Here is a 21,766-nt window from a genome sequence, read left to right as displayed (position 1 = left end):
TTATGGATGATGGGAACTGTAGTCTGACAATATCTGAAAAGCACCACGTTGGCCGGCCTAGGGTCTCAAAACGGGGGAAATGAGTCAGCCCCTACAAAGAAAGAGGATTTTATGGCAAGCACAGTACCAACACGTTGTTCAGCAACTGGGTGGGCTGAATATTGCCTTGCTGAAGATACCTCCTGATCTATACTGGATTTCTGAAGCTAGCCACACCCCTTGGGTACTATCATCCCAATGTGATTTGAGAAGAAGGGAGCTTAGGAAGAGCTGAAACAGATGGTTGGGCCATGGGCTGGGTGAGGCAAAATACACAAAAGCTTTTTTGAAGTCCCCCTCCCCCCACCCTCCTGTCTAAAATCTCAAAATAATTGCCAATATTTTCGTATGAGAAGAAGAATTTGTGAAGCTAATATTAGGCGCATCACCCTTCCACCACCCCTTCCTAAAAAAATTTCCCCCTAAAAACTGCAGTTTCATTGGACTGTATCTGTGATACTCTACCCTTAAAGAAAGATATGCTTTTCCTCTGGCTTGTACACTATCAATATCATTTTTCAAGAAGACATATTATCTAAATAAAAGCCCATTTGCAGTACTTCTAAATGGAAGAAACTATCTACTGGCAAGTCATGTTAGACAGAGTGAGAATACAGAGAAAGCATATAAGCATTCTGCAATTATTATCTGTAAGACAAATAACAGATTGCACAATGCTTTATAGCGTGCCAAGAAGTTTTCCAGTTAACATTTCCACTTGGAAAAAAAAATAGATTACATACTTTTAAAATCATACCCAGCATTGACTTCATAAGGCATGTGGCTCTAGAATGCTTTTTTGTTTTTTTTTGCTTTTACAGTTATTAATTCTATTAGTCAGCTAGCAGGAGGGCTAACGCAACTGGCTTAGGAGGTACACGGAAGACACAGAAGACATTTTGAGAGCTGATCTGCACATCTGCAAAAGAAAAAAAAAAGATTTCCTTCCTAAATTATGCATTCACGATCAGTTGGGGTTTTTCCTTACTTAAAAACATGATTATGTCTGCTTTCTATGCAGCATTAGATCTACTACAGCAAATGGTGGCTGCGGCAAACAGTTCTCAGTTTAGAAAAATACACAGCATTCAGCATGCTTCGTCCTTTTCCATATGCACTCCTTCTTGAATAGACATTCTCGCAAATTCTGATCCCAATATTTTGTAGGTATCCAGCTGTATGGCAACGAATTTTGGCCCATCAAGAGGGCAGTATCAGGAAACTTTAGTGTCATAGCTTAATTCAAAATTGAAGCATCATTACTACCGTCCAATAACTACATCACAAAATCACAATCCCTCCTGTATCAGCCCCACTCACCCTGTGACATGGTAGACCCTGATGGGATCTCCCAGTGTACCACAATCAGAAAAGCTACTCTCTTCAGCTTACTTACACACACACACACACACACACACACACACCTGATGTCTAGGATAGATTTGTAGTAAGGGTAGTCCTTTCTGGAGAGTTAATAGTACTTTTTTAAACAATACAGCCAGGCATATACATATTTATTACACATATGCTTATCAAGTCAGCTACAAAACAGATAAAGACTTTTAAGCACTAAAATGAATGCATTCCACGTCTTTAACAATCCCCCACAATCCTAGAGCTCAGCTCTAAGACCGGAAGTGAGACAGCTTTGGTATTAAAGCAGTGGAACACGGAAAGGTAAGTTAGACATGGGGCTAGTTATTTTCTCATTATCTGCCCGCTCCTTTTATGCGTTAAAAATTAACCCTCCAGACCCATTTTCTATCCAAACCTGACCATGTGTGACGCTAAGATAAACCAAATGCAACTCAGGTGTCGGAATATAGTCTTGGGAGTCACTCAGACCAATGGAGAAAGGAAGGAATTGTTCCTATGGTCTGCCTAGTAGCAGAGAAGCATAGTCATGTGTAGGATGGAATGGGGAGGCTTGTAGAACCAAGTTATGTTCTGTCATCTGGTCCGGTCAAATGCTGTATAACTTCCCAAGCAACGGCCTCTAACAACGCTGATAATCTTTCACAAAGTTATGTGAAACTCATTTTTGAAAGCAAGTGGGCATGTCACGCAGTCAGACTCCCAACAGCTCTAGGAATTAGTTCTAGATTTCATGGAAGAAAATTGCTCAAAAGCAATGGCAAGTGGTTCATTACCTGAAAACTAGTTCTCATTTTCTAGTAAATAATCTGGCCATCCAGTTCTATTGTTTACATATAACAATACAGTGGTACCTCAGGTTAAGTACTTAATTCGTTCAGGAGGTCTGTTCTTAACCTGAAACTGTTCTTAACCTGAAGCACCACTTTATCTAATGGAGACTCCCGCTGCTGCCGCGCCACCGGAGCACGATTTCTGTTCTCATCCTGAAGCAAAATTCTTAACCTGAAGCACTATTTCTGGGTTAGCGGAGTCTGTAACCTGAAGCGTATGTAACCTGAAGCGTATGTAACCCCAGGTACCACTGTACTACAAACTCAGTGGAACACAGTGGAACTCCAGATCAGTAACCAGTATCGGGGGCTATGTTAATAGAAAAGAACAAAGCCTCACAAAAAATCAGTTCAGCTCTAGTGCAACCTACCAAGTGCTCCTCCAAAATTAACTAAGGTTGCACAGAAACGTAAAGGTTCAATGCCACAATACATGGAAACAAATGTGTATCTCATGTTGGAAGCGGCAAGTCACTAGCTATGCATTATGTCATCCTTCCCTTCCTCAACATACACCATGCTGTATTCCTTAGCTAGAGGCCCTTCGCACCTGGAAAGCTACATAAACGCTATGCTGCATAGAAATGGCAAGAAACCTATCTGGACTGCAAGTGCGGTTCATGATGCAAAGTAATGTCACTGCAAATTCTAAGTGGGTGGGGTCCACTATCATAAGTCCAAGACAGGGCAAATAGTTATATTAAAGTGTAGGTGCATCGACTAAAGAGGTGCAGATGTTTTCAGCTAACTGCAAGCCAAGTTCTCCTAACTTTCCTGAGAGTTTTCATAGATACGGAGCGATGCAAGTCCAAATCTCACTGGGGCAAGACAAGAACAATGCAGCCGCCGCCGACGAACTGAGTTCTCAGAGGCTCTACATTATGCATACCTATTAATACTTTCCTACCACTCTAGGGCGTAAACTTTAATTAATTAATAGACTGCAGAGAACTTTGTGATCATCTGATGAAACGGCTTTATATGGTGCAATGTTATTATAACAACTGGAACCAAAATTATTTTCAGCCTACTGAATCTGGCAGAGGTTGTAGGTGTGAGCTTCATGTTAAAACAAAGCAACCAAGGTGTAATTTCATATTATTCTCCCTCCAGAGGAGAGAAATACCTGCTAGAGGATCACAAACTTTTTTTTTTTTTTTTACATTAAGCATATGCAAGGTTAGGAAACAATTAATCACATACTTCTTTGGTGTAGCTTTGGCATAGCAAGCACTCATTTAAATAGGGCTGAGGCTGGATCCCACACTGTCACACTAAATGAGGGGAGATTTAATCAGCACTGATTGGCAGGCTGTCTCTCCACTCCATGTGTGGCAGTTTCTTATTGGATAATTAATTAGGTTCACCTAATTTACAGCAAACTTACATTTTTATTGACAAATGTTTGTATCTAAAAGCAAAAATACCGAAAAACATGTAAGAACATTTGGGGAAGTTGTATATTCGGCTTATGTTAAAAGTTTAATACTTATCAAATATAAAACAAACAAACATCTTTAGACAGGAAGTCTGCAGGCGGGGCTTATGTTGTTGTTGTTTAATCGAACAGCACCGGGCAATTTTAGAGGCAATCCTCCTCCTAATCATCACCATCTACCAAAGTCCATCAAAATCAGGGGGAGAGATGGTATCTATAGAAACAGATTTTTGCATCTTGCTGGTTCAGTTCTTCCCAACATTATAGGTGGCAAGCAAACTGAACTTCTAATAATGATGACATAATTTCCAAACTACCAGTGACTATAAATTAAGGACTGGACTTACCTATAAAGTGCAAGGGCTGCAACTTCTTCCCCCTACTCCTTACCCCACGCTTCCTGAAACATGCTCAGAGTGTGTGTATTAGGAGAACACCCAGAACAGCACAAAGGGGCAGGGGAGGGACATCATTCTGACTGGCGAGCTAAAATGCTCGCAATATTGGGACGTTGAATTCCACCCTAAGAAATCTACTTTGTTGAGAGCATCTTTTTCCACTGACGGAGGTGGGGTTTAGTATATGGTAGCTATCATGATGACTGCTCCTAAAATTATATGTCCTTCCTGCAGACTTACAATGTAGATATGTTTAATATTTTTTATAAAAAATTAAAATTACTTTTTAACTTCTCTTTCAAAACACAAAACCAAAGGGAAAAGATGAATATCTGAATATGAGATGCAACATTAACAGTTCAGTCTCTATGATTAGGGATGCTTGAAGAAAACGGTGAGTTCCTATACAAAATAGACGGATTCCCCACTTCTCAGACTAATGCACAAATCAGAATTTAATTACCCACCATATTTTTTACTGCTCAAAATCTTTCAAAAATCTTAAACTTATCAAAACATGCATTGAAATATTAGCTTGAAATAAAATACCGATTTAATTATGTGTTTTGAGTGAAAATACACATTGAAATATGTATTTCTATACTATGTAAAGGGTGGCTAAAAAAAACACACAACCCCTGGTAAATAGAGAAATGGAAAAGGATGCAATTAAAGAAATAAATAACTCATTCATCTCTACATAACTATACTGAAGGACTCTTTTAGCAGATTCTGGTATCTCTGGATACGCCTGGGAAAAGCTCCTGTCTGAAATCCTTGAGAATTCTGCCAATCATGGTAGACAATACTGAACTAGATGGACTCAGTATATTGCAGCCTCCTAGGCCGCTAAATGTTACTTTAAAAAAAAATCAAAAACCTCTCCCACCTCCAACAAAACTCAGATATCCCTATGAAACATTCGTTTTCAACCCACAGGAAAAAAGCTTGGTTCCTTCAACACTTGACTCACTGAATTTCTTAGCATAAGATGCAGTGATGGCCACTACCTCAGAAAGCTTTTTAAAAGCATTGGATGAATTTCACAGCAGAGAGATGTATCAGTTACTATTAGCAAGGATGTGAAATGTTCACAGTGGGTCCAGAGTAGGTTTTCGCTGACCCTGCTTTGGGGAGTCTGATGAAGTAATGGAGCCACAACACAAACGGTCAACTATTCAACATCATAACTGCTTTCTTTTCTTCTTCTTCTTCTTGGCGTGCTTTAGATGGTTAATTCTTCTGTAGCCACAAAACCCTTTGAGATTCACTGACTAGCCTAGGAATCCTACGCTAAAATGTAATCTGGCCACAACATGCTCCGATGTTCAACATTCTCAATGCACCTGTTTAATGGACTGAGATAATGCAAGGTGGTTTGTGGCTTTATCCGTTTTGTGGGCAGAACCATGGCTAAATATCTCCTAAGGGCTTTTTTCAGGCGGGTCTTGCACAGCATGGTTGACCACCCCATGCCACAGAGGACTGCAGAGCAATCAGGCTTGCAGCCCTGTCTGTATCCATGCTGCTTGCTCCCCGATTTAGGAGCCTAAAGTCAAATCACAAGGGAGGGGGGGAGGGCTGCATACATTTTGTTGTCCGTGCTGCTTCGCCCAAGTTGTGCTCTCTCAGCTTCCTCGGCTACCACTGTCTTAACGCTGTATGTGGTATGCAAAGGAGTTACCCAGGGTTTGCGCTAGACATAAATTTTAACTAAGAAGTGAAAATTGCTTCAAGGTGCCTTTGAGAAGACAACAGAGAAGACAAATTTCTATTCATTTCAATTGGTCTACTCCAAGTAGGACATGCTTTGGCTATAACCCAATATCCAGAAGAAGGCATGAAAGGACTAGATACGTCAGCACAGCAGAAGACAGAGGCAATGTCACCACTGTATTCTGTGCAACTTTTGCTTATGTTTTATTATACAGTGGTACCTCGGGTTAAGTATTTAATTCGTTCCAGAGGTCTGTACTTAACCTGAAACTGTTCTTAACCTGAGCACCACTATAGCTAATAGGGCCTCCTGCTGCAGCTGCGCCACCGGAGCACGATTTCTGTTCTTATCCTGAAGCAAAGTTCTTAACCTGAAGCATTATTTCTGTGTTAGCGGAGTCTGTAACCTGAAGCGTATGTAACCTGAAGCATATGTAACCCAAGGTACCACTGTAGTGGTGTAGTGGGAAGCAGTACCAGCAGCTGGCAACTTCAGAATATAGCTCCTTTTAAAATGAAGGCTTAAACACTTGGGTGAAGATGTCACTCATGAGAGCAGAAGACCAAAATCATGTCTAGCCCAGCATCCTGTTTCTCACAGTGGCTAACCAGATGCCACCAGGAAGCCCATAAGAAGGGCACTAAAGAAATAGCCCTCTCTCACTATTGTCTCCCAGGAACTGGCAGTGGAGAGACATATGAAATGCGGAAGCAGTATATAAACATCATGACTCGTAGCCACTGACAGCTTTGCATCTTCCACAAATTTGTCCAATCCCATCTTGAAGCTATCTAAGCTAATGGCTATCATCAAATCTTGTGAAACTGAACTCATTAAGATTCCCCTGCTAAACAGCTTCAGAGTTTGAGCATTCTGAGAGAGGAAGCAAAACTTTCCCCTAGTCACTTTCTTCACACCATGCATAGTTTTACATAATTTTACATATCTCATATGTCCTGCATTGCAGGAATTAGACTGGATGACCCCACGGGATTAGACTGGATGACTTCCAACTCTACAATTCTATGCTTCTATGATATTGCTGAGGGATGTGGGTGGCGCTGTGGGTTAAACCACTGAGCCTAGGACTTGCCGATCAGAAGGTCGGCAGTTCAAATCCCCGCGACGGGGTGAGCTCCCGTTGCTCGGTCCCTGCTCCTGCCAACCTAGAAGTTCGGAAGCACATCAAAGTGCAAGTAGATAAATAGGTACCCCTCCGGCGGGAAGGTAAACAGCGTTTCTGTGCGCTGCTCTGGCTCGCCAGAAGTGGCTTAGTCATGCTGGCCACATGACCCAGAAGCTGTACACCAGCTCCCTCGGCCAATAAAGTGAGATGAGCTCCGCAACCCCAGAGTCGGCCACGTCTGGACCTAATGGTCAGGGGTCCCTTTACATTTACCTATGATATTGCTAGCTGTCCTCCCTAAACTAAACAGCTTCCCATGTTACAATCTTTTCTCATAGGGGAGCTGCTCCAGCCCACTGACCGTTTTGACTGCCATTGTCAGCCATGTTTTTGAGCATAATGAACGTTGTATAATCCTTTCTGCAATGTGATTAAGAGCTCACAGTATTACAAGAGGAACCACACCACAGATTTGTACAAAAGCATTACAATACTGGTAATTAATTATTTTATCAATTTGCTGATGTCCCTTAGGAAAGTAATTACACTTTGTGCTTGAATAGGTGTGCAGAGTCCTGGAAAGCAGTGTCTGGGGAAAGTCTTAAGTTCATGTTTAGACTGGAGTAAATGCATAGTATATTTGCAGTCCTGTGGTTTCTGTTTATGCATGTAGCAGCAGAAATGGTATCAGCAGCTGATAAATGATAACAGAAGAGTAAAAGTTTGTGCAACGTTATCATACATTCAAGAACTTACATACAACAGAAACCACAGCCTACCATGCATACACACCAAAGTAAACAAGCCTTAAAACACCACTCTAGACATTTTGCAGGAACTTTTTCTGAAGACTTCTTTGACCATTATAAACTAAAAAGACATGCAAATTTTTTAACCAGAGTGCTTCAACCTTTGTAGAAAAGAAAAGCACATTTTGTCGTGCCTTGTCCATTTGCGTTTAAATTAACTCCCCAAGCAGTAACTATTCCCAATCCTTTAAATAATAAGACATCTTAAATCCTTCAGAGATATAGTGTTGTCTCCTTCAAACAGATCTCATCAAATAAATCTCTTATTAATTCACATCAAATTAAGCAAGCATATGCTTGTGAGAGCTAGACAAATTAATAGATGCCTAGCTTCCTCAATAATGGCTGAATTAGGCTTTTAAGAGAGTAGGTTTCAAATACAGGTCTAAATAATTGCTTGGAGAAATATAATTCCCACTGAAAGCAAAGGGAGATATTTTAGAGGTAGAAACAGAAAAACAGAAATACTTCCAAAGAAGGATGAGAAATACTTCACAGTAACTATGTTTAATACCAAATTTATGATTTGCATAATACAGTACTCCAATTTACAATTACATTTTAAAATGAAAAGCACTGTCTTCAAGTTTTGCTACCATTGCTGGCATCCATCTGTCTTGAGAGACAATGGAGTGTGCCTCTAGGGATGAAGTCAAACCACTGGAGAATCACAGCACCTGCTGTGGCTGCAGAGTCCAGTAACTGCTGCCTCTCTGGAGTACAAGCCTGGGCAGTATGTATGGAGATCCTCAGTTGCCCAGACCACAAGACCAGACCCTCAAAGCATCCCTATTTTGCAGAGAGAAAGGCTTCGGGAGTAAACCTCAAGAAAAATTACTACCATACTGTTGCCGTAACTAGCATAAAAGCCAACCTTTGGTTGTTAGCCAACCAGCTCTATGACAACCTCTAAATAATCAGTAAGGTCCTCTCTAATTTGGAAGCAGCACTGAACGATTTAACCGAATAACTACCCTAAGAGGTGTCAGGCTGAGAGAATGTGGTGTGCTCAAGGCCGCCTAGCGTCCTTCATGGCTGCACATGGAATTTAATCTGTCCAAACCCATTACTCACATCTCTTCCACTACATGGATTCTTGATGTGTTGAGTCCAAAACCAAGAACAGCCACCTTTTCTCTATACAAAACAAAAAAATTGCTTCAGCTTTGGAGGTCTATAAATGTCTCTGAAGAAGAAGAAGAGTCTGGATTTGATATCCTGCTTTATCACTACCCGAAGGAGTCTCAAAGCGGCTAACATTCTCCTTTCCCTTCCTCCCCCACAACAAACACTCTGTGAGGTGAGTGGGGCTGAGAGACTTCAGAGAAGTGTGACTAGCCCAAGGTCACCCAGCAGCTGCATGTGGAGGAGCGGAGAAGCGAACCCATTTCACCAGATTACGAGTATACTGCTCTTAACCACTACACTACACTGGCTCTCTGAAGCTATCTGAACCATTTTAAACCACTTGAATATGAACAGCAACAGCTGTTTTGCATCTTGTCCTGGGCACTGCAGTTATAAGGATACAACAAGACGCAAGACCCGAATCATTGTCTCTTTTACTTCCGTGCTCTGTTTTCTGAGTTGTGCTTATATGCAAGGCACTTCAATACCATATTGGGCAAAAGGCCAAAAGTCTTGTACTGTATTAACACTTTAATTCTACTTGTTAACTCAAGAAAACACAGCCACAGTTTTTGGAGACTGTACCTCTGTTTGATAGTTCTGAATAGGTATAAAACCAACTTTGCATACGGAAGTCAGCTTTCTGCGAACAGTGAGTACATAGATTGAGAGCAGGAGCAGTGATCCATTCAGACAGAGCACAGTTGCCTGGTGGTATCTCATGGGATGAAACTGCCCAAATTCAGGAGCTATGTTCAGAAATTCACCCGAACATGAAATGTTTAAAACTGGGAACGGAGGCAGCTTTCAATCTATTGTTCATTTAACTTTCTGAAAGTCTTAAATTATTGTTATTAATTCTTATTGATAATTTTATTGTTTCATTTTGTTTAATAAACTGCTTTGACCTGTTGTTTTTCAATAAAGTGGTGTATAAATTTCAGGAAATAAATACAAATAATACATTTTTTAAAAAACCTAAATAAGAAGATGCATGCAGTAGCACTGGAGTTTATAAAGATTCAAAAGAGTTTAGAAAAGTAAAAATCATCCAGGGTAGCACCAGTTTCCCTGAACCTTTCAAATTCATATGAGTGTATGCTGCACTCCCTACTCCTGAATGGACAGCCCTGCACATCCCCCCATGCCATTTTTTTGGTGTGGAAAACCACGGGATATTGGACTAGTTTTTACTTGAGAAAGGAGATACAGAATTGAAAATAGATACAATGAACAGATACAGAGTGGTAGAGTCCCTCAATGAAATTGGTAGATAATTCCTTCAGGACAGACAAAAGGAAATGTTTATTCACACACTGAGTATTCTATGGCATGTACTATCGCAACAATAGCAGCAGTCAATAGTTTCAATGCCTTAAAAAAATAATTGGAAAAGATGCTAGCATTACAGGTCTGGGAATGTCTGTTGTTTTAACTCACTTGAGTTCAACGAGGTTGAAATGTTTTAAAAAATACATATTGGTAATAAACGATCACTAAACAGAAGACTGTATTGTTGCCTTTGTCCAAGAATGCACATGAAACGCCATATTTAGAACAAAACAATAGGTTGTTTCTTTTTTCATCTTTGCTTGTTTGTTCTTGCTTCAAACTTCATTAAAGCAAGGCACCGGATTGGTCTGCCCAAGAAGGGAAAATTACAGGTAAGGAATCACATTTCTAAGTTTCTCTACCTAGAAGTAAAACACTACAAAAAACCAACTACTACCACAGAGGTGGGAAGTTGGCTGGAACCTAATCTTATATAAAAGCATTTATATTTCAAGGCATATCTAAGTGATGTGCTAGAATTGTTGATTTTACTTATAGCAGATGTACCCTCTAGATGTTCTTCAACAACAATTTCTGTCATTGCTACTCAACATAGCCATATCAGAGTTGTGATCTAGACGGCACCACACTGACTACTCCAGATTTACAGAGATTCTTTTACATAGGGTATGTGTCCAAAAGCGGTATCTGTAACCCACTCTACCCCCTCAGAGTTTAATACCTAATACATTGGCCTGCCCAAGAGATGAGCAATATTTCATTTTTATCCAATTACAAAGTAATACATAATTTGTGATCTATGATGTTTCCTAAAATAATTCCAAGTTGCTAAACTATGGTCCTGTGATGAAACAATCCAGCCTTAAAAGGCATGACTACAGAATTACTAGCCAACGAAAGCTTCACTAAACTGCCTAGTTCACATATTGCGCTTTAAGAAAGAAGGACCTATCAGTTGCCAGAATTAGAAGCAACTCTGTTCCATTTTTCTGTTCCATTTATAAAAGTATTCACTAAGGATAATTCTTGATCATCCTAGATGTGCACCTTACTTTTGCCACATATTCAAGATTGCAAATCTGAAGATGAAACTGGCTAAGGATACTGGGAGTTGTAGTTCAACAACTTCAACCTGCACTCATGCAAGCCTGCGCTAAGGCATGAGCCAGAGGGTAGAGTCACACAATCATTATTCTATGTGGTTCCAGAACAGTAGCATTCATATGAAACAATATAATCTTAAAGAATCTAAAAGGCAGTGGACTCAGGTATCATTATGCCTTTTGACAAACTACAATATTGTTGATTCCTTGATCCCTAAGCAAGGACAGGGAACACAACTAGAAGATAGTGTAGTACTGGGCAAACATATACCGGGACACCGATAACTAAAAGAACTGCTTCTCCCCATATGAACTTAAACTGAATGCTTACATCACCAAGATCAGGTCTTGCACAATGTCCCATAACCATCTGAGAAGCAGCGGGATAACCTCTCTGAAGTGGCAGTTCAGCTTCCACTAAAACTAAAATGTTGTTCTTCCCAGGCTTTGCTATGGCCAAAATGAATGTAATTAATTATCTAATAAATATAATTGTGTAATCAATTGCACATTCAATTTCCATGGAACAACAAAAACAATGCAGAGAATAATGTAATTATTTACATAATGTTCACGAACTTAAAAATGATAGCAAATACCAAGCGTATTCACTTGATTGATTCCTATTCCAGACCTCTAATGAACACAAAAATTGCTGCGATTTCTGATCCAGTTTCCATTTCTGACGGAATTCTCCAGCATTCCTAAATCTACTGTATTTCTAAAGTGTTGTTACTTCCCCACACACAAATGCTGCCACTCTCTATCAGGCACAAGTGTAGGAGGACAGCAGCAACAAAAGAGTGGACTGTGTGTTTCCTACACAAGCAGCACATATATAGGAAAACTTGGACACAATTCAGAAACTGGAGTGTTCTGGCTAGAGCTGAATATGAACGCTAGCCAACACACTCATTAATTATCTAGCATTTAGAATCCACATTATCACACAAACTCACATCCCCCCTCCCCAATTTCATTATCAGGCACATCACATGGCAACCAAACTTACTAATTTCTCAAGGAAACATGTGGTTTCTAGTCTAACAGTGTTCTGTAATATTTATTGCACCCCATCCGTTCTATTAAACTTCCAAACTCATCCTATAAGGCTTTAATCTTCAAAACCAAAGCTCATTCAGAAAATTCAAAAGTATCAGACAACTAACCACACACCAAGTTGTTATGAACTTTGGTCACGGCATGTTTAAGCTTTATAGATATTTTATGTGAAATGCTACAACATTCAAGAGACGGTGGTGGCTGTTAAGTTATATAGAGTTACATAAATAATCAGTTTTGTATACTGTGTCATCGATGTGCACGGCATTTTACAAACAAGATGATGGGGGTGAGGCCAAGGGGAAACATGTGCATTTGATTTAGTCAGAGTAAGGGTGAGGTACCCGTGGCCCTCCGGATATTGCTGGACTCCAAGTCCCATCATCCCTAACCATGGCCCAAGCTGGTTAGGACTAATGTAAGTTGGAGTCCATCAGAATCTGGTGCCCCATCCTCAAGTTGGAGATATTTGGGTCTGAAACTCAGACTCAGTTAAGCCAAAGGATTCACAGAAAAGATTGGTTTGTGAAGAAAGAAGTGGATCTAAGGCTGCTAATACTGTAAGGATTAAAGTACAGTATGGATGTTTTTTAAACAATGTGTGCCTTGTTGAATCAGATTAAGCATCCATTTTGTCCATCCTCTCGTTTCCAACAGAAGCCAGCAAAGTGCCTCTGGGAAGCCAAGTAGCAGGGCATAATGACAATACACTCTCCCACATTGTTTGCACCCAGGCAGACAGATATGCTACCTCAACTGACATATGTTTGCCCCCAAACCTTGTTTTGTAGTAGTCCGCCTATGTTGGGAGACTTCTCCCAAAATCGTCAAAGCATTGTTTGTGAAATAGTTGTTTTTAGACCATTACCCATCAGTGGTAAAATATTTATAGCAGCACACAACTAAATCCTACAAAGAGTAGACCCATTAAAATTATTTTAGTAACTGATTTCAGTGAATCTACTCTGAATGTAAGTATCCTTGAATTTTAATCCAACACTACAGTTAAGGATGAATTACTTTTGTGTTCTGCTGCTGAAGAGCTCCAAGTAATTCCAAAGCCAGCTACCTCCAACACCAGCAGATAGTCAAGTAACTATCTCATCCATTTTCCATTTCTTATCCTCTGTTAACTGTGGTTCACTTTTTTAAAAAATCACTAAAAAATACAATCAAAAGATTAGCAACAACAGAAGCTAAAGCTGATCTACAGAAGAAGAAGAAGAAGAAGAAGAAGAAGAAGAAGAAGAAGAAGAAGAGGAGGAGGAGGAGGAGGAGGAGGAGGAGGAGGAGGAGGAGGAATAGTAGTTTGGATTTGATATCCCGCTTTATCACTACCCGAAGGAGTTTCAAAGCGGCTAACAATCTCCTTTCCCTTCCTTCCCCACAACAAACACTCTGTGGGGTGAGTGGGGCTGAGAGACTTCAAAGAAGTATGACTAGCCCAAGGTCACCCAGCAGCTGCATGTGGAGGAGGAAAGGAAAGACAAGCACAGAAAACTCCACCAGTTGACTCTTTCTCAAGAGAACTGCCAGAGAGGATGCTTTGTCCATCTCTTGAGACTAGAAGGGCTCGTGCAGGGGAGAAATGCTAACCGTACATTTAAATGCCCGTGCAGTGCTCCAAGGATCAGACCATTAAGCTAATGCAAGCAACATGAGGCGCAGTCCACAAAATTGTTTCCCCCCAAAGAATGCATCTACATTCTAGTGAAGCCATTGCTTATAACCGAGATGTTGAGAGGAGCAGATTACACTTTGTTTCTGCCTACCCCCTACATTGATTTCAATGTATGTTATAACTGAACTTCATAATATTTTGAAATTAGTTCTTGACAGACGTTTTCTTATGTTTTGTTGGACTTCATTGTAGAGTGTGGGGGGCTGAATGAGGGGGCAATGCCACATTCCTCCCATCAGCCTCTACCATTCATATTCATAATTTAATTTAAAGCCTGAGAATCTGCCAAGTTTAATAAAACACATAACAATGTTTCCAGACTCGGGTGTTTGTGAAACTCAAATATGTTTTCATCTAAATACTACTAAGCCACTACAAAGTACATAATCATCAAATGGAAAGTAGCAACAAATACAGAACACTCAAACAGAAATCATTAATCACTAATTAGAACACAAAAGAGGGAGAAAACACTCACATAAGAAAAACCATTTAAAAATCAATTTAATCACTTGAAGAAAGTCATTTGGATCACTGGAAGAAACCATTTGTAGCCATGGTGGATCAAGAGCTTTCATTTTCTCCATAGTCTCATTCATAATTATGTTGATTAAGAAACTTGGTCCTCTTTTTCCCACCAATGTCCCAGTCTCATTCACCAATGCCACCTTCCTTCCAATTCTTACCTACACAATGAGGTGGAGTGGATCTTTTGGACTGATAAAATCCAGAAGTTGTTTTGTTTTCTTAAACCACATCTTAGAAGCAAAGCATCAACTATACTTTCCTGGCAGAAACAAGTCTTGAAAAGGCCTTCAAGTTATGTGTTATGTGCATTGGCTAAAACATAACCTCCTTTGAAGTAATGTTGCTACCTGTGTAAAAAAATAAGCTTTGAATGTCCTGCAGATATAAAGACTCAGTTTATGGATTATTCAGCTGATTTAGTTAAGAAGATGAGAAGAACCTAGCAAAGATGAGGCAAGATAGCAACTAAATGCAGGGGCAGTCAATCACACACCTGTTGGTTGAGGTTAAATCACACCATCCTGAATGGTGATGAGCCAATCAATGTTAACTTATAGCCCCCACACTCATCTGGAGTTATGTCCCACTTTCAAATGCCACACAAAACACTGGCTACTTTTATTAAAACGATTCAAGCAATTAATTTTCTTCTTAGTGTATCATACTCAAGTAAAAAATAATAATCACATCACTCATTGGAACTCAGGGAGCAACAATTAGTTCTTTGAGGAATGTTGAGGTATGAAGTTCATGCATAAGCCTAGAAGTTGCAGCTACTCAATAGGCGAATAAAGCGACGCTGTCTTGGAGCACGCTGAGATTTCTGTAATACTGTATGTGAGATTGCTCAACATCCTCTTTCACTTGATATTCTCATTGACACCTGAACAGTGCATCCCATTGCAAGAAGATTATATCAGATAGGTAAGTTAGATAGCGATACCAAAAATGACAAACTGCAACTAAAAAGCTTGACATCTTCAGAATGATTCAGAACCCACTAAGTAGCTCCCGCCCCGAAAAATGGAGACCATTATTACAAACATACAAGCAAAAATATTCAAGTAAAGTCACCAAATATTTTTTAAAGGAATGAATTCATAAAGCATTACAAAAGGACTGGCGACAACATTTATTATTCATCTGCGGCTTTGCCTTTTATGAATAATGCAAAATAGCCTAAACACATATTGATAAAATCTTAGTGCTACAAAAATACCTTTGTGTGGATTAGTATGTATGTAGAGTAAGAGCATGCAAAAGAATGCATATTTTATGTTTAAGATTGAGAGATTAGGTATTAAAATACATGCTGTATTTCCAAGTAATTCACATATATTCATATATTCTTGAGTGTATGTTTATGTTTATGCTTGTGTATTTCCCTCGACAGCCTGTTCCGCCAAAAAAGCAGTCTTATTTTATTTTATTATTAAAATAATCTTCTTCCACAAACATTAAATTCTACAGGTTTCCTGCAGATCTGGGAAATTCTGGGCCCTTCTGGCACTAAACCTCCAACATTGTTTTGATTATCCAATGTTGATTCAACATTTGAGTTGCTACACAGAAAAAACTATGGGGTTGTATCCGATAGTTTCACAGTGGGTGGCAGCTGCCCTATAGGGTCAGTAGGTCCTCTTGAACAGTTTAGATTGTGTAGCACTGAATCACCTGAAATCAGGCTGAGGAATCTCCACAGGCGCAAGATCCCTCTGCCTAATTTTGGGCAATTCCCCTTCACATTGCAGTCCTGTGCAACAGGATAAACCCAGGGAAGAAATATTGGTTGTTCAAGCTGCTGTACAATCACTAGATACAACCCATGGTGTTTTCATCCATTAACAAAAACTGGAAATCTGAACATTTTATTTTAAACATTTTAAGGCCAATTTTCAATACAATGCCAATAAACGAGATCTCAGCAGGCCTGTGCAAGCTTATGTACAAATATGTGGCCCTGTGCTATTCTATTATACCTGAGTGCAAGGAGCCAAGCCATTTTCACACAGAATCAATCTAATATAGGTTCCAAAATTTGTGAGCTATGCAGTACATGCTGCCACACTGATGCCTGGAGTTTTACTGTACAGAGGCCTAAAAAATAAAAAACTGAAGAGGATAGTCAAGGAGAATACTGTAACTGCCCTAATAATTGCTCCAGTTGTATAGGGAGCCCAACTTCCCATTTTGTGAAATGTGGGCATCTGGGGTATTGTGTGGGATACTTCCCCAGAAGTCTACGTAAGAACAAAAAAGTAAAAAAGAAAGCACTGCACACAGAGATCTCGCACAAGCCTTTACATATGGCCCAATTCTGAGTGACGCTAATAGAATGCAGATATGCTTTTATTTTAGCCACAGTCTTGTTATGGTGAGGGTGTGCGTGAGGTCTAGAATTTGTATCTGTGTTTCAAACTAAGGATGCTTAATTGTATTTCAATGTCTACAAAGTGCTGCTAGGCCTTTACTACTAACATGTGCAATCCCGTTTTACAAGCAGCCTGCTCTTAATCAGCTTCCAAACGTCCCCACAAGTTTGCTTCCTTCACTTCCCCCATGCACGTAATCCTCCACAGCATGGGAAAGAGAACGGGCACATGACAGCTATTGCTGTGGTACAGCTCTGTTTCATAGCTGTCTTATTAATTAAAAGCAACAAAATGGCAGACATTTCGGCTAAATGCACAAAGACGGTTGCACCAAAACCCAGGCCATATGATTATGAAACGCAATGAACAAAAGGCACCAAAAAACACCAAAATGAGGGCTTCCCTTCACGTTTGACACACTCCTTTCCGTAGCATGAGTAACAAACACGCAGGGGTTAACAGAGTGAGAAAGTGGTGAAAACTTGAAAACCAGTTTTGAGAGATCAGTCAACAATCCTGTACAAAGCCTGGGTGTGTGCTCTGCTCGCATCACTGTAAACGGAGCCTTCCAGAAGTTTCGTGACAACCTTTCAATCAGTTTAGCGTTTGTGCAAGAGTTCCAGTGTGGGATGCAACATACATTTTATCTCTTGCCTAGTCTTCATCAAAACAATCTGGGTTTTAATTAAATAAATTGCACTGGTTTGGTTTGGAGAATTCTTATGTCAATGCTCATGTAAAACGTAACATGTTTTTCCCCCCCTCACAAAGCCTTTCCAAACTACAAACATATGGTGCAGGGATACGTGCAAAATTCATCCCACCATATGGTGTTTTACACTTCCACTTTATTGTTGCCAACAGATGCGATGGAAGCAAGCCTCAATTACTTGAACCTTGATTACTGCAGTCTCTCAGCTAACTAGGTTGGCTGTCCCAACATCACCCCCAAAACATACCTCAATGTTAAGGTAACCCTACAGGGGTACCTCTGGTTACAAACTTAATTCGTTCAGGAGGTCCGTTCTTAAGCAGAAACGGTTCTTATCCTGAGGCGTGCTTTCGCTAATGGATCCTCCGGTGTGCAATTTCCATTCTCATCCTGGGGCAAAGTTTGCAACCAGGAGCAGCTACTTCCGGGTTAGCAGAGCTCGTAACCTGAAGCGTACGTAACCAGAGGTACCACTGTATTGGGAGATATCTGAACAACATATTCAATCTCAGCACCTTCAGATTCAATCTCAACATCTCCAAATAGAGTTGGGAACAAGAACTGTCTGAAACCTTGGAAAGCCACTGGCAGTAGATAATGTTTGAATGAGACAGACCATTGCTCTATCTCCCCGCAACCTCTGAACTCTCTCTTGCTTTCTCTCCCTCTCTGACAGCAGCCCCATAAGAGATTTCAAAGATAGGAAGACAGTACCCTACGATTCCGAACTGATGTGCTGGGAACATTGCTTGGAGGGGAAGGGTCAAGCTAGCCAGTAGTCTGACTGGGAATGGATTGTTGGGAATAAATATTTTCCTTTGTGCAGCTGGGGGGGGGGGGAGAATAAAGCAGAATGGCTAATTAATGTGCACCACTTCTCTCCGAAGGTAAGTCCCAAAACACATACCTTATGGCTGCCAATTCTGTGCTCATTCTCGATAATCACATATTCTAATCAATAAAAATAAACAGATAAATATATCTTTTTGTCAGCCGGTATTTCAAGCCAGTACTTTAAATATGAGCTCCCGGGAAGCAGAAAGTAATATTTCTTTTTGTATTTTCTACTTTGCTGAATATGCAGATTGCACTCAATGTAATAAAAACTATAAATCTTACAAATAAATTACTTTTCTCAGCCATTTAATTTCCCATCCACCCCCAACACATCCCAATCCCAAAACATTTTACAAAGCTGTGCCTTAGAAAAGTTCCATTCCTGTACAATGCTAAGCTCAATATGTCACACATTATCTGTAACTCAAGTTCAGTGTAGCATATACATTATTGTTTCCCCTAAGTGCACAACCACCCATTCTTTACTTATATTCTGAATGGGGAAGGTTTTGAAGTCCTAGCTACCAGCCATATTTCTGAACTAGGCAAGAGATGAACAACTTGGACCAGAAAAACTGTCTTTCCCGACATGAGACGTCACAGAATCTTTTGCCCCTTCTCCTCCCCGGCCAACGCAGGCTTTAAGCAGCTCAGCTCAGCATTTAACAATTTGCCTGGTTGCCATAGGTGACAAGGAATTCCTTGCAAGCAAATGACTGGGCTGGAAGGGAAGGAGGGGCCCTATCCATTTGTCTGTCTTCAGACAGGCAAAATAAAGTAAGGAAAGCCAGCTGGATCAGCCCAGTGGCTCATCAAAATCCAGCATCCTGCTCTAACCAGACCAAGCAGGACCTGAGTGCAACAACACTATCTCCTCCTGTGGTTTCCAGTAACTGGTATTCTTAATACAGTGGTACCTCGGGTTAAGTACTTAATTCGTTCCGGAGGTCCGTACTTAACCTGAAACTGTTCTTAACCTGAAGCACCACTTTAGCTAATGGGACCTCCTGCTGCTGCCGTGCCGCCGGAGCACGATTTCTGTTCTCATCCTGAAGCAAAGTTCTTTACCTGAAGCACTATTTCTGGGTTAGCGGAGTCTGTAACCTGAAGTGTATGTAACCCGAGGTACCACTGTAGTTCTGTCCTACATGAATTTCCCCAATCCCCTTTTAATGCCACCCAATGTTGGTGGCCTTCGCTGCCTCTTGTGGGAGTGAAGTGCATAGTTTAAATATGCATTTTGTGAAGAAGTTCTTTCCCAAATCTTCCAACACTTACCTTCAGTGGATGTCCTCAAGTTCTGCTGTCATGAGAGCGAGAGAAAAACCTCTCCACTCACTTTCTCCATACTGTGCATGATTTTATACATGCCTATCGAGTTACCTCTTACTCGTCTTTTCTTTAAACCAGTGTTTCCCAAACTTGGCTCTCCAGCTGTTTTTGGACTACAACTCCCATCATCCCTAGCTAGAAATATCAATGGTCAGGGATGATGGGAATTGTAGTCTGAAAACAACTGGAAACCGAAGTTTGGGAAACACAGCTCCAAACTAAGGCAAGCCCATCCCTGAACTGCATCCTTCCTCTACCAGTCAACTTAGTAGCTGGGGACTGACTAGCCTGCTAAGATGTTAATATTCTGCATTTCATTGATGGACACGGGGTGCGGGTTCTTTTCATCTGCAGCTAGCATGAAAATGCAAGATATTAAGATTCTTATAGGCTAGTAACTTTTCTAGGTTGCCTCACTGAATCACTGCTGTTTCCTGCATGCTGGGTTGTTGACAAAGTGAGCAGCTCTGGGAGACTTTGCTATGGTTCTTCTTGCTTTCTGCATAGCAGAGGTATGGGTTTAAAAGCCCTCTGCCTGGGTCTAAAGTTGGGTGAGAGTGACTGAGGGATGTAGCAGATGGAAGATGTGGATCTCTAGGGATAAAGCACCCTATGTTGAAGATCCTACGGGAAGCACTTAGGGCCAATTTGGATTCTGAACTGCAGTTGCCTAACTTTACCTAGGCATTGCTGTTTTTATTGTTTTTTGTTATTTAGAATTCAGATTAATCGGAAGCAACAAGGTAAATATATTTTATACTTTTTAACTGTGTTTATTCACATGCAACTGACAAGACAAAGAGAACAAAAAAGTTACTTCTTTAAAAGAGTGGTGGAAAGGAACCAATCCCTGAATTACATTTTTCCCACCTCCACACATCTCTCCAGAGACTGCTGTCTTCACTGCAGTAAATACATAATCACTATTTATTTCAAAAAGTATTGGGGCGAGCTGTAACTATGTGCATTTTATAGTGCAATGTTTTTAAAAGGGGAACTTCCTACAATGATGGACAGAGCTTTACACGTGCCAATTTTTGTTGTACTGGAATTTGAAGGCATATGTTTTAGACAGACACTCACCTGTTCTTTCAAACTCTTGTTCCCTTAGAAAACAGGAAGCTTACTGCTTTTGAGGGAAACACATTTATATTAGCTACAGTAGCCACTTAATCATAGATGAGCTCTAATATATACAAGGGACGCGGGTGGCGCTGTGGGTTAAAGCCTCAGTGCCTAGGGCTTGCCGATCAAAAGGTCGGCGGTTCGAATCCCCGCAGCGGGGTGCGCTCCCGTTGTTCGGTCCCAGCGCCTGCCAACCTAGCAGTTCGAAAGCACTCTCGGGTGCAAGTAGATAAATAGGGACCACTTACTAGCGGGAAGGTAAACGGCGTTTCCGTGTGCGGCTCTGGCTCGCCAGAGCAGCGATGTCACACTGGCCACGTGACCCGGAAGTGTCTTCGGACAGCGCTGGCCCCCGGCCTCTTTGAGTGAGATGGGCGCACAACCCTAGAGTCTGTCAAGACTGGCCCGTATGGGCAGGGGTACCTTTACCTTTACCTTAATATATACATAAGCAATGCATTACTCTCCCTGCATTTCATTTCCAATACAGGGCCTAAAAACCTGAAAGGGAAGTAATCTACTAATTATTTTTTAGATGATATTATGGGGCCAATGCTAACTTTACCCATGACACAAACTAGCCACTTCCAGAACAGGAAAGTCATTACAGATGACAATCCTGTTTCTCATAGTTTACTGAACATAAAGCGTTATTCACTATTGCTCATCAGATAATAAAAGCTTGCTTTGAGACTAAAATACATAACCTGATCGACTGGAGCCATCTTTCAGTGTAAAGATCATTTAGAAAAGGCCGTAGAACCACAAAGCATGTCCATACAGGTAGCAGCTTCTCCTATCAGAACTATCCACCTGCTCAAGGTGCTCATATATGGAAGTACCATCACAGTCATTTTCC

The 21,766-nt window shown here is 40.6% G+C and overlaps 1 protein-coding gene across 10 annotated transcripts in view; it reads right to left on the bottom strand.

Annotated features, from left to right (window-relative positions):
* The window catches only part of TRPS1 (transcriptional repressor GATA binding 1), a 236,193-nt gene that overhangs the window by 172,354 nt on the left and 42,073 nt on the right, over positions 1-21,766 (bottom strand). For 6 of the 10 annotated variants that reach the window (XM_083450401.1, XM_083450409.1, XM_083450410.1 and 3 more), the window contains exon 2: positions 783-958. The exons of 2 other annotated variants lie outside the window; for them this stretch is intronic. In XM_083450401.1, coding sequence (XP_083306527.1) covers positions 783-819 — 37 coding nt within the window. In that variant the 5' untranslated portion in view covers positions 820-958. The remainder of the gene's footprint in view (positions 1-782; positions 959-21,766) is intronic. 2 more of the 10 variants (XM_083450406.1, XM_083450402.1) reach the window with 1 other exon arrangement.

This window comes from Podarcis tiliguerta (assembly GCF_965153285.1).
Source record: "Podarcis tiliguerta genome assembly, chromosome: 7".
Lineage (NCBI taxonomy): Eukaryota > Metazoa > Chordata > Lepidosauria > Squamata > Lacertidae > Podarcis > Podarcis tiliguerta.
The sequence above is the reverse complement of the archived record's forward strand: the minus strand, read 5'-3'. Positions and strand labels throughout refer to the sequence as shown.